The sequence below is a fragment of the Centroberyx affinis genome, unplaced genomic scaffold (assembly GCF_046629955.1).
Source record: "Centroberyx affinis isolate AG114_WGS23_722 - 3 ecotype Tasmania unplaced genomic scaffold, CSIRO-AGI_Caff_v1 ptg006285l_1, whole genome shotgun sequence".
NCBI lineage: Eukaryota > Metazoa > Chordata > Actinopteri > Beryciformes > Berycidae > Centroberyx > Centroberyx affinis.
The window spans coordinates 1-18,458 of record NW_027283195.1 but is presented as its reverse complement, the minus strand read 5'-3'; the positions used below and the strand labels follow the sequence as shown (position 1 = coordinate 18,458).

The following is an 18,458-nucleotide window of genomic DNA, read 5'->3' as shown; positions in this document are numbered from 1 at the left end:
TAAATGTAGATCACCAAGTCAAGTCCATGTCATTAATGTCAAGTCCCAAGTCTAAATGTAACAGCCAAGTCAGAACAAATCAAGAGTCCAGTATCAATTTAATATCTTAAAGAAAACTAAATATCTAGGACTTTTCAATGCAATATGGTTTTAATAGGATAAAAACTTGGTAAGAGCATCATGAGTTTGATTTCTAGAATCAGTTTCAACTTCAATAAATTCAATCATTCCATACAAATTCAGAAAACAGAATTTAAATTCAGTCGTCTGCTGGAACAAATCTCATCACTTTCAATCTAAGTCATTTACACAAACACAAGATCTCAAGTCAAGACTTTAGAAACCTTTTCAAGTCATCAGAGTACAAGTCAGAGTCGAGTCCCAAGTCACCAGAACCCAAGTCAAGTCAAGTCTCAAGTCTTCTCTTCATGCATCAAATCAAGTCTCAAGCAATTAAAACTGTGACTCGAGTCTGACTTGAGTCCCCACCTCTGTATTCCTATTAAGAAGCACCCTTCTTTACTGAATGATTTCCCCTCTCAACTCTACACAAAGAAATCCCTTCTATCTCTTTACCTCCTATTACATCATTCAGTGGTCGCGGGAATATGATAACGCTAAAGCCCTTATTTTGTTTGCTTTTCATTTTTGATGATCTAGGAGTTGAAGCTAATTCTCCTGTTGCACTAATTGTAAGTCACACTAGAGAGGAGTCAGCTAAATGACTAAAATACAAAAAATGTATGTAAAACTCCAGCCAGTCTTTTTTTATATACTTTTTTATTGTCATCATATCATTTCGTACATATTACCCATGTTATATAGCCTATGTAGTGATGACATTTTTTTTTTTATGACATACATAAATGACGTGAGTAGGTGTGTCACCCAGTGATACATCATAATAACAATCAATCAATATGACAATAAATTAAGATAAATAATGACAATATTTACAATACAGTTTTAAATTATTACAGTATGTTATTGTAATTTTGAATTTATAGAAAAACATCTTTGGTCCTATTTCATATTTGAAAATCTGCCTGCTGTATTCCATAAATCCATACGTTTTTATTATATCCCGCCTTCCTCAACAACAACAGAAAGCTAAGATAAAGAAAAAAATATATATTAGTAGTGAAGTCCTCAAAATGTTTTTTACACTTTTTACAACACCTCACCCCCTCTTTCCCCCGCCTCCATGTCTTCCTCCTCGATCCCTTCCCAATCCCCCCCTTTTTCCCCCTGCCTTCCTCCTCCTCCTCCTCCTCCTTACCCCCCTATCCAGCTCTGAAATGCCCTCCCGGCAGTCATTACGACCCCTGTGGGCCCGCCTGCCCCCAGCCCAGCTGTCAGGACCCCTCCGGCCCCGGTGGCTCCTGTAACCGGCCCTGCGTGGAGGGATGCATGTGCGACCCGGGACTCATCCTCAGCGGAGACAAATGTGTCCCGCCCAGCGAGTGCGGATGCACCGACGAAGACGGAAAGTACAGGCCGGTAAGTGTGTACTAGTTTAAGATCGATATATCGGGTTGATATTGACGTTTTATTAAAAATGCAGGGTTCCTACACATTTTCAATTAAAAAATTCCATACTTTTTCCAGACCTTGGTTTGTTTTGAAGATTTTGTCTGGTGTTCAATATGATTTACGCAGACAGACATCTTGCCCCTGCTAACTAGGTCATATCACTGTATAGATGAATATTGTTCCTCACAGCCACAAATAGAATATGTGAGATGATTGGCAGGGTTCCTACACGGTTTCCATTTTAAAATTCCATATTTTTCCCAGACCCTATGTTCCTGACCGGATTTGATTTTGGTCTGTATTTGATATAATGCATGCTGACAGCGGCTGGGTAATAAGAGCGTCCCTCTATCTGAACATTATTCTTCACATCAACACAAACTGTGGACTCAAAGTGGCTCTACAACAACATAAAAGCTAGAATTATGTGTGTATCGGACCTGAACCGCAACATTTTCCATATTTTTCCAGACATTTTTTCAAATTCCCAAACTATTCAAGACCTGGAAATGATCAAATTCATTTTTAATACTTTTCCAGACTTTCCAGACCTGCGTAGGAAGCCTGAAAATGGGATCTTGTCCAGTCACTATCGTCCACTTCTGATATGATGGATATGAAACAGCTAGACTGATTACATATTGATTGTAGAATTGATGAATACTTCACTTGTCTATGGGCCCTTTACTTTAGTCCTTTACTTTTCAGTGGAGGGTTTTACTGCCCCATGTCCTAATAGGAAGGGTAACTTGGGGGAAACACTGAATACTTACATTTTTTGGGGAATTTTTTGGTATGAAAATGTGCTTGTGTGCACTCGTGTTTACACTTAACACACGTATGTATGTGTGTGTTGTATGTGTGTAGGTTGGAGACTCTTGGTTCACGGAGATGGACTGCTCGGAGCGCTGTAAATGTAACGGCAACCACAACATCACCTGTGAGCCCTGGCTGTGCAGCCCCGCTCAGGAGTGCAAAGTGGTGGAGGGAGTGCTGGACTGCCACTCCACAGGTAAACTTCAAACGAACGCATGCAAAACCTCAGTCCATGTATTGGGACTGAAGTGAAACAGGGGCTCCCATACCTTTTACAGACCCCTATAGGATAAGATTTTGTCCCAAGGATCAACATCTGGGAAGATTTTCTTCATCTCTCTTTTAGTCAATCATTGACGTATGTCCCATTCTCATGAACGCGATATCTCAGGAACACCTTGAGGGAATTTCATTACTTCTGGACTCAAGGATAAACTGATTAGATTTTGGTGGTCAAAGGTCAAAGGTCAAGGTCACTGTGACCTCACAAAAGACGTTTTTGGCCATAACTCAAGAATTCATACGCTAATTATGACAAAATTTCACACAAATGTCTAATAGGATAAAATGATGAAGTGATGACATTTTATATCCAAAAGTTCAAAGGTCAACTTAATAATGTCTTGCTTACCACTGTAGCTGAGAAAACGATCTTGGGTCATTCTACAAAAACGGTGGAAGTGCTGTCAGACACCAAAATCCTTTAAGTTGACCTAATAATCACATTAATTATATATGTTCAATAAATAAAGACTGTCCTTGCAATGATAAAACAAAGTTTATTGGCGGAGGCATACAACTGCGAGGCGGTTATTTCATTGACAATATCATTTCTCTAGGTAAGGGAGTGTGTCAGGTGTCTGGAGATCCGCACTACTACACCTTTGACGATGTCATGCACACCTTCATGGGTACCTGCACGTACACTCTGGTTGAGGTATGGAAAGAAATACATTTCACAGGTTTCATAGATCTCAATCTAAACAAGACTGCCTGATTAAATAAAGGAAAAATGCCTGTGTGAAACAGTGTCCCATCCCCTTCGATCACTCTTCCTCCCAACACACACGTTTCTTTGTCTTCATCCTTCAGGTGTGTAACACCACCAAGGTGACTCCCTTCAGGATTGTGGCTAAAAACGAGGAGCGCGGTCAACCGGAGGCCTCCTACGTTCGCTCTGTCACCGTCTACCTGCCTAATGACGTCGTCGTCTCGCTGCAGAAAAGCCGCCGAGTCCTGGTAAGGAAAGAGGGATGGAGGAAAGAAGGGCGGGAAGAAGGAATGAGATAAGAGGATAAGATGACACAGACACGCGAACACACTTATACTCTTATACATATACAGTATGTACAAGAACACACTCCCACGTCAAGCAAACAGAGTCATTCCTATGTTCCCAGGGTCCTATGTTCCCCACTTCTAGGGTTAGGGTTAGAGACCTTCAAAATCAAATAAAATGATAACCATTGGTTTTGTTGTGTTTATATAGCTGCTTTGAGGCCTTGTTTTAATAAAAAAAAACTGGATAATTTTTATGAAATATTTTAACTTGGGTCAAATTTGACCCAAACACAATAGGAGGGTTAATGTGTGTTAACAGAATATTGAACTGGGGAACATAGGACCTTGGGAACATAGGACCCTGGGAACATAGGACCCTGGGAACATAGGATCCTGGGAACATAGGATCCTGGGAACATTTGACCCTGGGAACATAGGACCTTAGGAACTTAGGACCCTGGGAACATAGGACCTTGGGAACATAGGACCCTGGGAACATAGGACCCTGGGAACATAGATACGCTCCCAAGCAAACTCACTTAATACGAGACTAAATTAAACTTTTGAGAATAAAGAAATGGATGGGAAGATGGAGGGATGTGGAAGAAGAGTTCTCAGTCTGACTTCCTGTCCGTCTCGCCTTAGCTGAACGGTCGCCGGGTGCGGACCCCCCTGTCCATCGACGCGGCCGGAGCCAAGGTGATAACCAGCGGAGTTTACAGTCTCCTGGACACAAACTTTGGTCTGCAGGTCAAGTTTGACGGCGTCCATCAGCTGGAGATCACCGTCCCTGGAGAATACTTCAACAAGGTACGACTGGGTCACATGAGCAAGCCCACCAACCAGCTCTGTCTTGTTGCTCCTCCACCCAATGGTCTACTTTGAGGAAAAAAAAGGGTTCCAGCATTTCATATCATATCATTCAAAGTTGCCTGGCCACGCCCATACCACACACAGACACACACACCCAACATCATTGAGGGTGCAGGGGATTTAGGCCTGAACACACAGGGGCACAGATACACACAGACTGATAATGTAGAACATATCCTATTTATTTAGTGTTATTTTAATGTAAAAAATAGTTGCAAGTCACAGATCCCCATTTGATCAGATTTAGTCCAAATGAGAACATTTTAGTTGTTGTTCATTTGAATTGTAGAACTGTCTACACCAGTGGTTCTCAACGTGGGGTCCAGGGACCACCTGGGGTCCTTGAGGGGGTTCCAGGGGGTCCCCAGCAAACTGATGAATTGTTAAACTTCACCATTATTTCATTTACAAGAAGTTAACACAATTAGAGAATGTAGAAGAATGTTTTGGTCATAGTTTCACAATAGTTACAATAGAGATAGTCATGGAGTTCTGGACAAAATGAGACATATCTAACAATAAAAATAATCTCAGATTTGGGTCCGACTGAGAGACAAAATCTCATCAAATGGGGGTCTGTGGCCCTAATGTGGACTAAATTAGGGGTCCTTGATATTAACAAGGTTGAGAATCACTGGTCTACACTGATACTGATGCATTACCTAATTGGGATTATTTCTAGTGAATTGAATAGTGAAACTGAGCTAGTCCTCGTTGAGCTGAGGAAACCTCTTCAAGGACCCATTAGTGGTCCCTGGACTGGTTTGAGAACCACTGCCATAGTCACATCCCCCTCTCCTGCCTTCCTCTAGGTGTGCGGTATGTGTGGCAACTACAACCACAACTCCTCCGACGACAACCTGATGCCCAACAAGAAACCAGCCAAGGACGCGATCGAACTGGGCAACAGCTGGAAAGCAGAGGGAGACAGTGATCCTGGGTCAGTGGAACCTTTCCCATCACACATGGTTTACTATGCTGGCAGTTAGTGTAACAGAATGTAAACAGTATGAGCTGAGACGGTGTTTTCAGTTTTGTCAGTTGTCAGTTTTACTGTTTTGGTTTTTGCAGCACTGCCACCCTATTTTGATCATTTGCATGTTCCGTAAACATTTCATAAAAGTACAAAATACCACCTTAGGGCTAGACGATAATTCAATATTATTGTTTATCGTCTTTCAGTGGGATTATATTGTGATGATATGGTGATTTTGGGATATCGAGACGCACAATTCTGCTGTCTGAACTGATGAGAACAAGCAAATTTTATTTAGAAACTCAGACAAAATTAAGTATAGTAGGAGTATTATGTGAAAATTTCCGTTTAGTTTGACATCACACCAAACATTACCATTCGGTTCAATATGATGAACATTAATTTGATTATTTAACGTGATTTCGCTTATGTGAGCCATATCGTCATATATATCGATATCGAAAAAAATCATTATGATCATCATGATATTGATTTCAACCATATCGTCTAGCCCTATACCACCTGCTCTAGTCAGATGGTATAGTTTTAGAATAAATGTTTCAAGATTTCAAGAACTTTACTGTCATTGTGCAAGCACAACGAAATTGCATTTGTGTCAACCTCAAATGGTGCATTGAATTAAACCTTCACATATATACAAAGACTTCCCATTTACAAAGAATAAATAAGAAATATAAAATATCAGCATAAAAAGTACAGAATCTAAGCAATATACAAGCTATAAGCAATAAAATACAATTAGCGATAAAATACAACTACAACTAACGAGGGTGCAAAAAAATCAGCAGCAATAATCAGTGGCTTAAAGTGACATGTGAGTAAATATTACACGTGCTCCAATGATGGCAGCACATCAGTCTTGTCAGACTGAGGAGATGTCTGTTGTACGAGAAAATAAGTTTAAAGCTGCACTAGGCATGATTTTTACGTAAAAATACACATGGTTTATCAGCCTAAATCACAAAGTGGGGCTGCAACAGAAAAGAGAGTCTATACCTACTAATTGAGATGCTGTAGATCAGTGGTTCTCAACGTGTGGTCCGGGGTCCTTGAGGGCATCCCAGGGGGTCCCAAGCAAATTGATTAATGGTTAAACTTCATTATTTAATTTACAAGTACAATTATAGAATGTAGGAGACTGACTATTTTAGTCATAGTGTCACTGTTATCTCTCTACCTACAATACAGGTAGTCATGGAGTTCTGGACAAAATCATATCTAACAATAAAAATATTCTCAGATTTGGGTCCGAGGGACAAAATCTCATCAAATGGGGGTCCGTGGCCCTAATGTGGACTAAATTAGAGGTCCTTGATATGAAAAAGGTTGAGAACCACTGCTGTAGATTGACCCTATTTGCCCAAATTAAATAAAAGTGATGGTATGGGCGCTGGTGGGCAATCTTTTCCACAAAAGAAGTGACAAATCCAAATGTAAGAGTGAAATCCCAAAGTGAAAAGTTCTAAACAGCAGCCTCTCTTGTCCCTTTAGTGTCCTTTAGAAAAAAAACGCCCGATCTAAACCGTCCTTACCTTCCAGCTGCCAGCCGGACACCCGCCCGGACGTCCACCCCAACTGCACGGCGGCCGAGGAGAAGCTGTACGAGGCCCAGTGCGCCGAGGTCCTCCTCTCCGACCGCTTCAAGCCCTGCCACTCTCTGGTGCCCCCGGAGGCCTTCCTGGGCAACTGCGTCTACGACATGTGCGAGTACAACGGCATGCAGGCGACGCTGTGCGACAACGTGGAGGCGTACGCTCAGACCTGCCAGAGCGCCGGCGTCACCGTCAGCTGGAGGAACAACACCTTCTGTCGTAAGTTTAGACGGAAGAATTAGCACGGTGAAGTAATATGCGTATCAGAACACGTTTGTCAGTGGATAAAGTGCGTTTTTTCCATTTCATTCTGATGAATAACTAAATAGTTGGTAGTTAACAGATTTGTAAAAAAAAAACTTTTTTGGTAACACTTTACAATAAGGGTACATTAATTTAATATTTAATAGTCATCTTTATAAACTATTAAATAATGTATAAATTAATACCTTAGTTAACATGAACACCATTAGTAAATTATTACCAGACACATTAGTTAACTGTTAATTAAGGGTTAGTTAATGCTTATTAAGCATTAACTAACCCTTAATTAATGTACCCTTATTGTAAAGTGTTACCCATTGTTTTTATCAATTATTTACTCAATACTTTGTTAATGGCACTTTGTTAAAAATACCTCATAAAATAGAAATGACAAAAGATATAAGAAAAGCCTCTGAATTGCCAGGCATTTTTGTTAAGAAGCAGAAAGTCAAATTTGAAGTTTGAAAATGGTCGCTAACTTTTTTTTTTTTTTTGGTTAGTTTTCTTTTTTAGCTAATTTTGTACTTGGTGCACTTGATGCAGCTGATATAAAAATGTAGAAATGTATTGTTGTTTTTGTTCATTGTTTTGTATATTTGAAACTACAGTAGTTATAGAAGCAAAATATCCAGCCATGTAATATTCAAAATTCTTAGTAAATTTTTGCACATTGTGCTTATTATATCATGCTCTGATTACTAATAATACCTGTCATGCACTCACACTGTGCTTATAATGCCCTATGATCACCACCTCAACTAAAGTGTTCCTTTACCGACAAAGCATTTTGAATGTCTTTCCCCTCCCTCCTCCCTTCCTCCAGCCCTGCCCTGCCCTCCTAACAGCCACTACTCAGACTGCACCCCCCCGTGCCCCCCCACCTGCTCGGACCTCTTCCCCATCTTCTGCCACCTCCCTCCCACCGCCTGCGTGGAGGGCTGCCAGTGCGACGCCGGCTTCGTGCTCAGCGACGGGAAGTGTGTTCCCCTGGCCAAGTGCGGCTGCCTGGACTCAGATGGAGAGTACCATGATGTGAGTAAAGCAGCGGTACCCATACTGGTGCTGGATACTAGGCCTAAATAGGGTATTGTATCAGAGAATATTCCTAATGCTGAAATGCTCAAGGGGGTCCTCAATGACAAAAATACAATATAAACACAATTAGACAAAACATTTAACAAAAACAAAAAATAACAACAAGATAATTAAATGATACAAAAAAATAAATAAATATCAAATAATAAGACATACAAAATCAAGAGATCATACTCCAAGCAGAGCATGAAAGTGGATCATTCATTCATAGATTATAGAAAAGAATTAAAGTGTTATTAATGTCAGTGAGAGCATTAAGTAATAAAGTTATAAAACATAATTATACTGGTGTTGTTATGGACATGTACAACTGATCCTATAATAAGATTAGAAGCCCATCACAAGCATAGATATACTTTTCTTACAATATAAACATCAGACAAATGTCAAATGAAATGAAAATTGCATTCAATTTAATGTCCTGTCTTTAACTATACAGTTGTCCCATAGAGTATTCAACCCCCTACATGTTTTGCACATTGTATTTATTATATCATGCTCTGATTCTAATTATCATGCACTCACAATGCGCTTCCAATGCACTTATGTCTTATGAATGCCACTTAAAGTAAAGCATTACGTATTTATTTTTATTCTTATTGTATTCCTATTACACTTGTTTTTTTTCTTTCTCAGGTATAAGCCACAAATTATGTTAGGTTAATACTACAGTTATTGTATTGTTAAGTCATTGGTGGTACGAGTGGTGCGGTATTTGATATGTGCTGCTCATGCTTATGTATCATGAAAATTATTATTACCAATGAAGAAGAATTATTTCATAACAATGTTTAGAACAGACATGAAAAGAATATAAGTTAAAACAAGTGTAATCCAAGTTGTATGTTCTTTGTATTATGTGTGTTGAATAAAAATCAGTTACGAACTGATGTTATAAATCAAAGCAAAGCAACATAGAAGGCTGTTAGGTCTTTTGTAATGGATACATGGATGTGTGTGTGTGTGTGTGTGTGTTTTAGGTGGGAGACTCGTGGCTGACAGACAAGTGTACTGACCGGTGTGTCTGTAACCTTGGTGGGAAAATCACCTGTAAGGACCATAAGTGTAATGCCAACTCAGTGTGTGCCCTGGACAAATACGGAGACCTCTACTGCAAACCCAGCAGTGAGTCCATCACTCTATTGTGCTTCATTTGTCATAGTGTATAAATTTGTATAAATGTGTATGTAGAATTTGTATAAATGTAAACAATTAGTGAACATTTCAAGTTTCTACAAATGCATCCAAATTAGTTGCTAGTTAGGCTGGGGCGATATCCAAAATTTAATATCGCGATACTTTCCCGGCAAAATATCGCTATATACGGTATTATCGCGGTATGGTACGGTATTTGTTTTTCCCGGGTTTTTTGGGTGAGTATTTTCTTTTATTTCGTCCAAATTACATCAAATTTCTTGGCTGTAATAACAAAAATTATTATAACCAGTCTAGAAATTTGATCTTACTGTTAAAGCATTGGAGGAATTGGAGCATTGGAGGCCATTTGGTGTAATTTGGTCATTCCTGCTATTTTCAGAAAAATTGGCTGATTGTGGAAAAGAGAACCCACTTGAATTAAAAAGAAAACATTTTCACTTCAAGTATGATTATTTTTGTGTTTTTACTGTCCTACCACTAGTAGATGATAGGTTTATACATTTGGAAGCTTGTACGACTGCGATCTAATTAACATGGCCGGGAGGGGTGGGTATTCGATATTGCGGGAAATATTGCGATATTCACGAAAAATCGCGATATTCAAGAATATCAGATATCAGCCCAAGCTTAATGCTAGTTTCCATCTACAGTCCCGGGCCAGGTAAAGAGCAACTGTGCTTAAAATTTGTGATTTACTTACTTCACAACTGGTAATATTTTACCTCATCATTTCTGTCACTTCAAAGACTGGCTGGTAGTCTGTTTTGTCTTACGTCTTGACATACAAAACCAAAAAGATTTTGTCAGTTTGTTTTAGGGCTGGGGATTTTGGCAAATGTTGCTGACATTTAAACAAATATAGAATTTCTAAGAATAGAAATATGCTAAACTGTAGCTTAACAGCTTTCCCATCTTCCCTGAAACAATGTGCTCTGGCTCAGTAACAAATAAGTTGTATAAATCCCTCACTCTCAGTGAAGCCAAACAGCATGTCACAGGTCATATTTGTAAATGTGATTTGAACTAAAAAGCTATAATATCATGTATCGCGATGTTTTGGTGGGAAAGTATCGCAATATAAAATTTTAGCCTAACGGTTACTACTAATCAACAATCCCATCTCACGTATGCTCTGTTTTCTCACACTGATGAAACCAATGTCCCAAAGTGCTATCTGTTGACATGTACTTCTTTCTCAATCTGATCTCTCCATCGCCCTTCCTCTTTACTCCCTTCATCTTCTGTAGAGTTCGACAAGTGCAGCATCTCCGGGGATCCCCACTACCGGACGTTCGACAGTTTCTCCCATCACTTCCAGGGCCCCTACACCTACGTCCTGACCCAGGGCCACAACCTGCAGGGCTCGCTGCCGGACCTGCAAGTGCGGGGGAAGAACATCAGACGCGGCGGGAACAGGAGGGTGTCCTTCCTGGATCAGATGTACGTCGACGTCTACGGCGTCAACGTCCGCTTCCTGCAGAAGAAGACCGTCCTGGTGTGTTGTCTGTCTTTATCTGTTGATGTGAACCCTTTAACATTTATAAAAAAAAACCAATTTATTCAGATAGACTATTTTAGCAATGGTTTGTGTTGACTTGTAGCTTAGCTAGCAAACATCAAAACATCAGGAATATTATGCTGGTATCATAACAGCTTTCTCTAGATGAAGACCTCTAATAATTTTGAATCGAAGTAGGACAACCTGGTCTTATAAGATTTTGTGAAGTGAGCATGAAGTCTAAACACAGGTTACAGTGCAGTGTTGTGGACATGAATTATGTGAGGATTACCTCCACCACGAATTGGATTATGTGACAATAACATGAATTGGACACGCCATTTTCACCTGTTTGTCACATGAAAATGTTAGCTAACGGTTAAGTTTAGGCAACTAAAACAAATTTGGTTCAAGTTTGAGTTAAGGTGAGGGTTAGGTGTAAGACAATCTGTGAACCCATCGTCTATCGGTCTGACGACGATTAGACTCTGGGGGCGACGGCCAATATTTCGGGGTTTCTGGTGTAGCCAGCGGACATCCGGGCCAAGACTTCCTCTTCCGTGCGCCGGTCATTGTTTACAGTCCGATTAGCAACTTGAGACACGAGAATGGAGTTGGAGTTGAGAGATCTCATATATCTGTTTATAGAGATTAGCCGAAATGTCGTCTGGACCTAAAACACCTACAAAAAGTATCAATGTTTGTGTATTGTGTGGAGAAACGTTCAACTCTCGGAAACCCCAATTATTGGCCGTCACCCCCAGAGTCTAATCGTTGTCAGACCGATAGACGATGGGTTCCGAGATTGGGTGTAAGCAACTAAAACAATTTGGTTAAGGCTGGGGGAAGGCCGTTACCGTTGAGCCACCAGCAGATGTTTCTCTTGCGAAAGTGAATCATCTTAAAAAATAAGAGTGTGTATGAATTTTAATCCTCATTTTGACTGCCTTCCCCAGGTAAATGGAGAACGCGTTGCTCCTCCTCTAAGCCCAGTCGATGGTCTGACCATCACCATGAACTCCAGGCAGGTCCAGCTCACCACTGACTTTGGACTCACTGTGCGCTTCGATGGCAGCAGTCGCGGAGGTAACAGACAAACCTCCACCATCCTTAACTCAGCCATTCTTTGCCTTGCGTGGGAACTCATTCAATTTTCTCTCTGTTCGTCTTATCAGAGATCGTATTGCCCAGCACCTATAAGAACTCTGTCAGAGGACTGTGTGGAAACTACGACGGCTTCACCAGGAACGAGTACATGAAGCCGGACGGGACGGTCACCAGGAACCTGGACGAGTTCGGAAACAGCTGGAGGGTCAGCGACCGACAGGCTGAAGGACAGAAGACCTGGGACCTTCCACATAGAGTCCACCTGCACAGGTGAGACTGCAACCAGGGTCACTGCATTAGCTGTAAATATACAGGGCTGGAAAGAGTGCCAAAATATCCTACTAAAGTACATGTAGAAGTATAATTACTAGCGTAAAAAGCTAAAGGAAAAAGTAGCTCTTGTACTCTGAGTAAAAGTTAGTTACTTAAAAAAAGACATTGTTCTATATGATCTTTCCCATGCGATGCAAAAGGCCAAGAGCACAGAGGTTCTTTTAACTGAAAAAAACAACCATAAAGTAAAGTGCAACACAAAACTTGAACTAACAGATCTCTCCTCCCACAAATGCGTTACAAAGTCCGTTTTCTCTTTAAACACACTGTTGATTTTGCATGTTATTATAGACAGACCATTCTAAAAATACAATTATGAAATTCATGTCATTCTTTGATCTATGATATATATATAAAAAAAAAAGTCCATCCCCATTATTCAGTAACGTCACTACTTCGATGTTTCTTTTGCTATTAGCTATGCATCTAGCTAGCAAAGCTAGCAAACTAGCTAGCCAACAGCCAGGCTAACAGAAACCACTGTAGCTGGTTGGATGTTAACTTAGCTACTATCACAGATAAATTCAAGCATTTAACATTACAGTTGGTTAACTGGACATTTCTTCCACATTATTTTGTAGGTTTGATACAGATTTATTAATTTACAGCCGGCCAGTTTCTGATACACTGTGGGGATCTTTGAAGTTGGCTGTGTTGTGTGTTTTTTTGGCTTGCCGATATATGTTGTGTGCAACTGGCCGTTTGAGGGATAGGCACGTACCAGGTCCTTTGTAGGGTTGACTGGCTGGGCACGTATTCTTATTTTCTTTGTCAGACTGAGACTCTGACTGGCACCCCCTGGCTACCGCCCGCAACCGCTACAAGTGCTTATGGACAGCCTACCAAGTTGTGTAAAGAACTAGGCTACAACGAAACTGCAATTTTAAGAGTTCTCAGTGCAATTTGCAATTTCATTGTATTTCTTACATAATATCATTGCATGATAATCTGAACAGTTTGATATTTTCCCTAACATTATTATATTCCTTTGCTATCGAAACATAGGTGTAGACATTGCTTGGTTATATTTTGGTAGACATAAAAATGTCTGCCACGTCCGGTCAGTATCATTTTGGCAAATGCTGCTTTTATGAAAATGTTCAGTGCATCAATCTGTAGGTCAACCAATTTTCGGGTTTTTACATAAATCTGAGCGAGCGTACGTAGACTACATTCTTCACATTTCGAATGCAGAATCTTGTGAGCACTATTACATAAGCAAAGACACACAATTATTGCACATATTGTATTTCAGTCAGGTTTGGAGACAAGTGGAAAAGGGCTATGTCTGAAGCAGCTAGGGCAAACCGTACTAATAGATACACACTGCAGGTAAATAAAAGACACTTTCTGCCATCCTCCTCCTTCCTCTTTCTGTCCCTCCATCCTCCATCTCTCAGACATAAGGAGATGGAAATCTATCTATTGTCGGTCAATCCATCACAAGTAATATCTCAGTGAAAACAAAGCCAGACCTACAATTTGAGACATCAGGCTTGTACTCAACAACTTTAACAAAGCCCTACTGTATCTCCTACATCCCTCCAATCCTTCCCTCTATCCTCCATCCATCCATCCATCCATCCCCAGGCGAGAGGTGGAGACTGATCCAGATTCAGGGTTTGAGACCTCAGGCTGCTCCAGTCTCAGCTCGACGACTACAACGGAGTGAAACAGTGCCGGAGCGCTGTCCGATCCCAAGGGCCCGTTCACCGCCTGCCACGCCACCCTGCCACCCAGCACCTACCAGGAGTGAGTAGCCTGCCTGTGTGTGTGTGTGTGTGTGTGTGTGTGTGTGTGTGTGTGTGGGTAGCTCTCTTCTGGAGATAGTTCAGGAGCGATTACAATGTGCACACGTACATGTGACAGCTCCAATACACTGTAACGTAATGTGAACTATGCAAAATAATGGGGTTATGTGTATAGGCCAGTGGTTCTCAACGTGGGGTCCGGGTACCACCAGGGTCCTTGAGGGGGTTCCAAGGGGTCCCCAGTAAATTGCTGAATTGTGAAACTTCACGATTGTTTAATTCAGTGGCTCTCAACCTGGGTCGGGACCCCCAGTGGGTCGCAAGATAATTTTGGGGAGTCGCGGGGTGATTTATGGAATAGGAAAAAAACATATTTCTACTATACAAATGTTTATCATGTCTATTTTTCAGATTTTTCCTTAATTTTGGCTTTTTTTTCTTGTAAAATACTGAATTGTTTTTAGCCTCTGTGCCTCCTCTGATAATGAATCAAATGAAACAACCTGAAAAGGAAAATCATTCATTGGTTTAAACTTGGTTTAAACCAAAAAGGTTGAGAACCACTGATTTAACTGACAAGAATTAACACAATTAGAGAATGCAGAAGAATGACTATTTTGGTTTCACTTCATAGTTTCACTGTTATCTCTCTACTTACAATACACATAGTCACGGAGTTCGGGACAAATTCTCAGATTTAGGTCAGAGAGAAAAAATCTCATCAAATGGGGGTCTGTGGCCCTAATGTGGACTGAATTCGGGGTCCTTGATATGAAAAAGGTTGAGAATCACTGGTATAGGCACTGAATCTACATCTGAATCTACCATTTGCTCATGCTCAATGTACGTCTGTGTTTGCGTGTGTGTGTGTGTGTGTGTGTGTGTGTGTGTGTGTGTGTGTGTGTGTGTGTGTGTGTGTGTGTGTGTGTGTGTGTGTGTGTTTGTCCCTCAGTGACTGTGTGTTTGACCTGTGTGCTGAGAGCACAGCGCTGCGTTGTGCCAGTTATGATGCCTACGCTGCAGCCTGTCAGGAGGCCGGAGTCAGACTGGGACCCTGGAGGCAGCAGCTGGACTGTGGTAAGACCCCGGACCACAACCACATCCCACTACTATGACTGGAGTGTGTGTTTGTGTGTCCCCGAGAGGAGAGGAGACAAGGAGAGGAGAGGAGAGGGGAGAGGAGAGGAGAGGAGAGAAGAGAGAGGAGAGGAGACAAGGAGAGAGGAGAGAGGAGAGGAGAGAGGAGAGAGGAGAGGAGAGAAGAGAGAGGAGAGGAGACAAGGAGAGGAGAGGAGAGGAGAGAGGAGAGAGGAGAGAGGAGAGGAGACAAGGAAAGGAGAGGAGGGGAGGAGAGGAGACAAGGAGAGGAGAGAGGAGAGGAGACAAGGAAAGGAGAGGAGGAGAGGAGAGCAGGAGAGGAGACAAGGAGAGGAGAGGAGGAGAGGAAACACAGACAGGAGAGGAGGAGAGTTAAGGAGAGGAGAGGGGAGAAGAGAGGAGAGGAGACAAGGAGAGGAGAGGAGGAGAGGAAAGGAAAGGAGAGGAGACAAGGAGAGGAGAGGAGGAGATGAAAGGAGAGGAGAGCAGGAGAGGAGACAAGGAGAGGAGAGGAGGAGAGGAAATACAGACAGGAGAGGAGGAGAGTTAAGGAGAGGAGAGGGGAGAAGAGGAGAGGAGGAGAGGAGGAGAGGAAAGGAAAGGAGAGGAGACAAGGAGAGGAGAGAGGAGAGGATAGGGGAGAGGAGACAAGGAGGAGAGGAGGAGGTTATAAATTGTAGTACACATAACACAACTGATTCTGCATTCACATCATGTGGGAATAACCGCCGACTTGGAAGCGTTCACACTCATTTGAAGCCATCAAGACACTCTTTCTTTCTCTCTCTCTCTCTCTCTCTCTCTCTCTCTCTCTCTCTCTCTCTCTCTCTCTCTCTCTCTCTCTCTCTCTCTCTCTCTCTCCAGTCCTCTCCTGCGGCGCCAACAGCACCTACTCGTCCTGCATGTCGGCGTGCCCCGCCTCCTGCGCCGACCTGGCCGCGCCCTCGGAGTGCGAGGAGGCGTCCTGCGTGGAGGGGTGCCAGTGCGCCCCGGGCTTCGCCATGAGCGAGGGGAGCTGCGTGCCCTACGACCAGTGTGGCTGCACCTACCTCAACAGATATTACCCGGTGAGCGGCATTATGGGACGCTTTCATTCGGCGCGGTTGTCGTCTCCATTAGGGCTGAACGATTTTGAAAAAATATCTAATTGCGATTATTTTGACTGATATTGCGATTGCGATATGATTTGCGATATTAGAGGGAATGATCATTTTTACATCATTATTCTCATTTTCATTGAAAAACGTATTAAAATCATTATGGTGTGATTTTTGTGGGGATCTGTACCAAACAAAGATGTTTTCTTAAGTCTGTAGAATATGATGTGTAGGCCAGGACATCTCTGCAGCACCACAATATTTACTTTAAAATGGTATTTTGACACATTTCACCTTTAACAAATATTGCGCCTCCTGTGATTTGAAAATTGCAGTAGGCCATATTGCGATTTCAATAAAATTTTGATTCATTGTTCAGCCCTCGTCTCCATTAGGCTTTGGCCGATATCCAGAATTTGAAATCGCGATACTGTCCCGCCAAAATATCGCGATACACGATATCGCGGGGGTTTGGGGGGGTATTTTATTTTATTTCGACCAAATTACATCAAATTTCTGGGCTATAATAATAATACTAGGGATGCTAATTTAGATTTTTTTTTCTGACCGATAGCCGACCCTCGTTAACCGATCATTAACCGTTAACCGACAAGATTAAAATGTACTATTTAGAATGGACCCCATGAGTTCCTATTTAAGAAATAGATTGTATAGCCTATTTCAAACTTTTTTTTAAATTACTTTTTTAAAATTTTCGTAATAATATTTTTTTTGTCTGTTTAACTGATTATTAATTGTATTAATTGGTCAAAATTCTTATTGTCGGTTAACGGTTAAATGGTTAATTATTAACATCCCTAAATAATAGTTATTATTTAGAGCCGAGAAATTTGATCTTACTATTCAAGCATTGGAGGAAACTATTATTACTTACTACTAATATCGCAACTATTATTACTAACTATTATTACTTACTAATATTGCGATAATATTGCGATACTTTTTTGTATCACATTTCTTGGCTGTAATAATAATTATTATTATAAACAGTCTAGAAATTTGATCTTACTGTTAAAGCATTGGAGGAATTGGAGCATTGGAGGCCATTTGGTGTAATTTGCTCATTCCTGCTATTTTCAGAAAAACGGGCTGATTGTGGAAAAGGGAACCCACTTGAATTGAAAAGACAAATTTTTCACTTCAAGTATGATTTTTTTTTTTTTTTTTTAACTTTCCTAGATAGTAGATTATAGGTTTATAAGTTTAAGAGCTTCGAGATAGCGGGAAATATCGCGATATTCACAAAATATCGCAACATTTGATAATATCGAATATCGGCCCATAGCCTAGTCTCCATCTGTTCTGCTCTGGCCTGTAAATCTCCTTAGATGGTAAGAGGGTCGGACACGGTCTGGGGGGCAGCTTACATCACATTTCACACACACACACACACACACACACACACACACACACACACACAGTAAAGGTATTTTGTGGCCATCAATGCCCAGCAGCTGTGATGTGTACCTCTTCTCTCTCTCTCTGCGTTCCATCGTTCCTCCGCTCTTCATCGACCCCGTTTCATCCCTCCTTCTTCTTCTCTGTCCCTCCGTCGTCCAGCTGAAGGAGAAGTTTGTGACGGAGGACTGTTCTCAGACCTGTGAAAGCACCACCACCGGCGCCGTCTGCCAGCCCAAGACCTGCCAGGCCGGCTACGTCTGCGCCATCTTCGACCTCAAACGGGACTGCTACAGAGGTGTGTGTGTGTGTGTGTGTGTGTGTGTGTGTGTGTGTGTGTGTGTGTGTGTGTGTGTGACACGAATGTTGTGCGGTTACATAATTTTCATAGGATAAATGGTAACACTTTACAATAAGGGTACATTAATTAATTAGTTAACTAATGTGTCTGGTAATCATTTACTAATGGTGTTATTTAATAGTCATCTTTATAAACTATTAAATAATGTATAAATTAATACCTTAGTTAACATGAACACCATTAGT

At 41.3% G+C, this 18,458-nt stretch overlaps 1 protein-coding gene across 1 annotated transcript in view; it reads left to right on the top strand.

Annotated features, from left to right (window-relative positions):
* The window catches only part of zanl (zonadhesin, like), a gene marked incomplete at both ends in the record, with an annotated part of 53,168 nt that extends 34,958 nt beyond the window's left edge, over positions 1 to 18,210 (top strand). Inside the window, 16 exon segments of the mRNA XM_071512446.1 lie at positions 1,292 to 1,500; positions 2,401 to 2,545; positions 3,189 to 3,286; positions 3,442 to 3,588; positions 4,276 to 4,440; positions 5,316 to 5,443; positions 7,040 to 7,311; positions 8,180 to 8,388; positions 9,432 to 9,576; positions 10,857 to 11,104; positions 12,064 to 12,193; positions 12,283 to 12,484; positions 14,138 to 14,299; positions 15,251 to 15,375; positions 16,261 to 16,463; positions 18,075 to 18,210. Coding sequence (XP_071368547.1) covers positions 1,292 to 1,500; positions 2,401 to 2,545; positions 3,189 to 3,286; positions 3,442 to 3,588; positions 4,276 to 4,440; positions 5,316 to 5,443; positions 7,040 to 7,311; positions 8,180 to 8,388; positions 9,432 to 9,576; positions 10,857 to 11,104; positions 12,064 to 12,193; positions 12,283 to 12,484; positions 14,138 to 14,299; positions 15,251 to 15,375; positions 16,261 to 16,463; positions 18,075 to 18,210 — 2,724 coding nt within the window.
* Between the last annotated feature and the right edge of the window lie 248 nt (positions 18,211 to 18,458).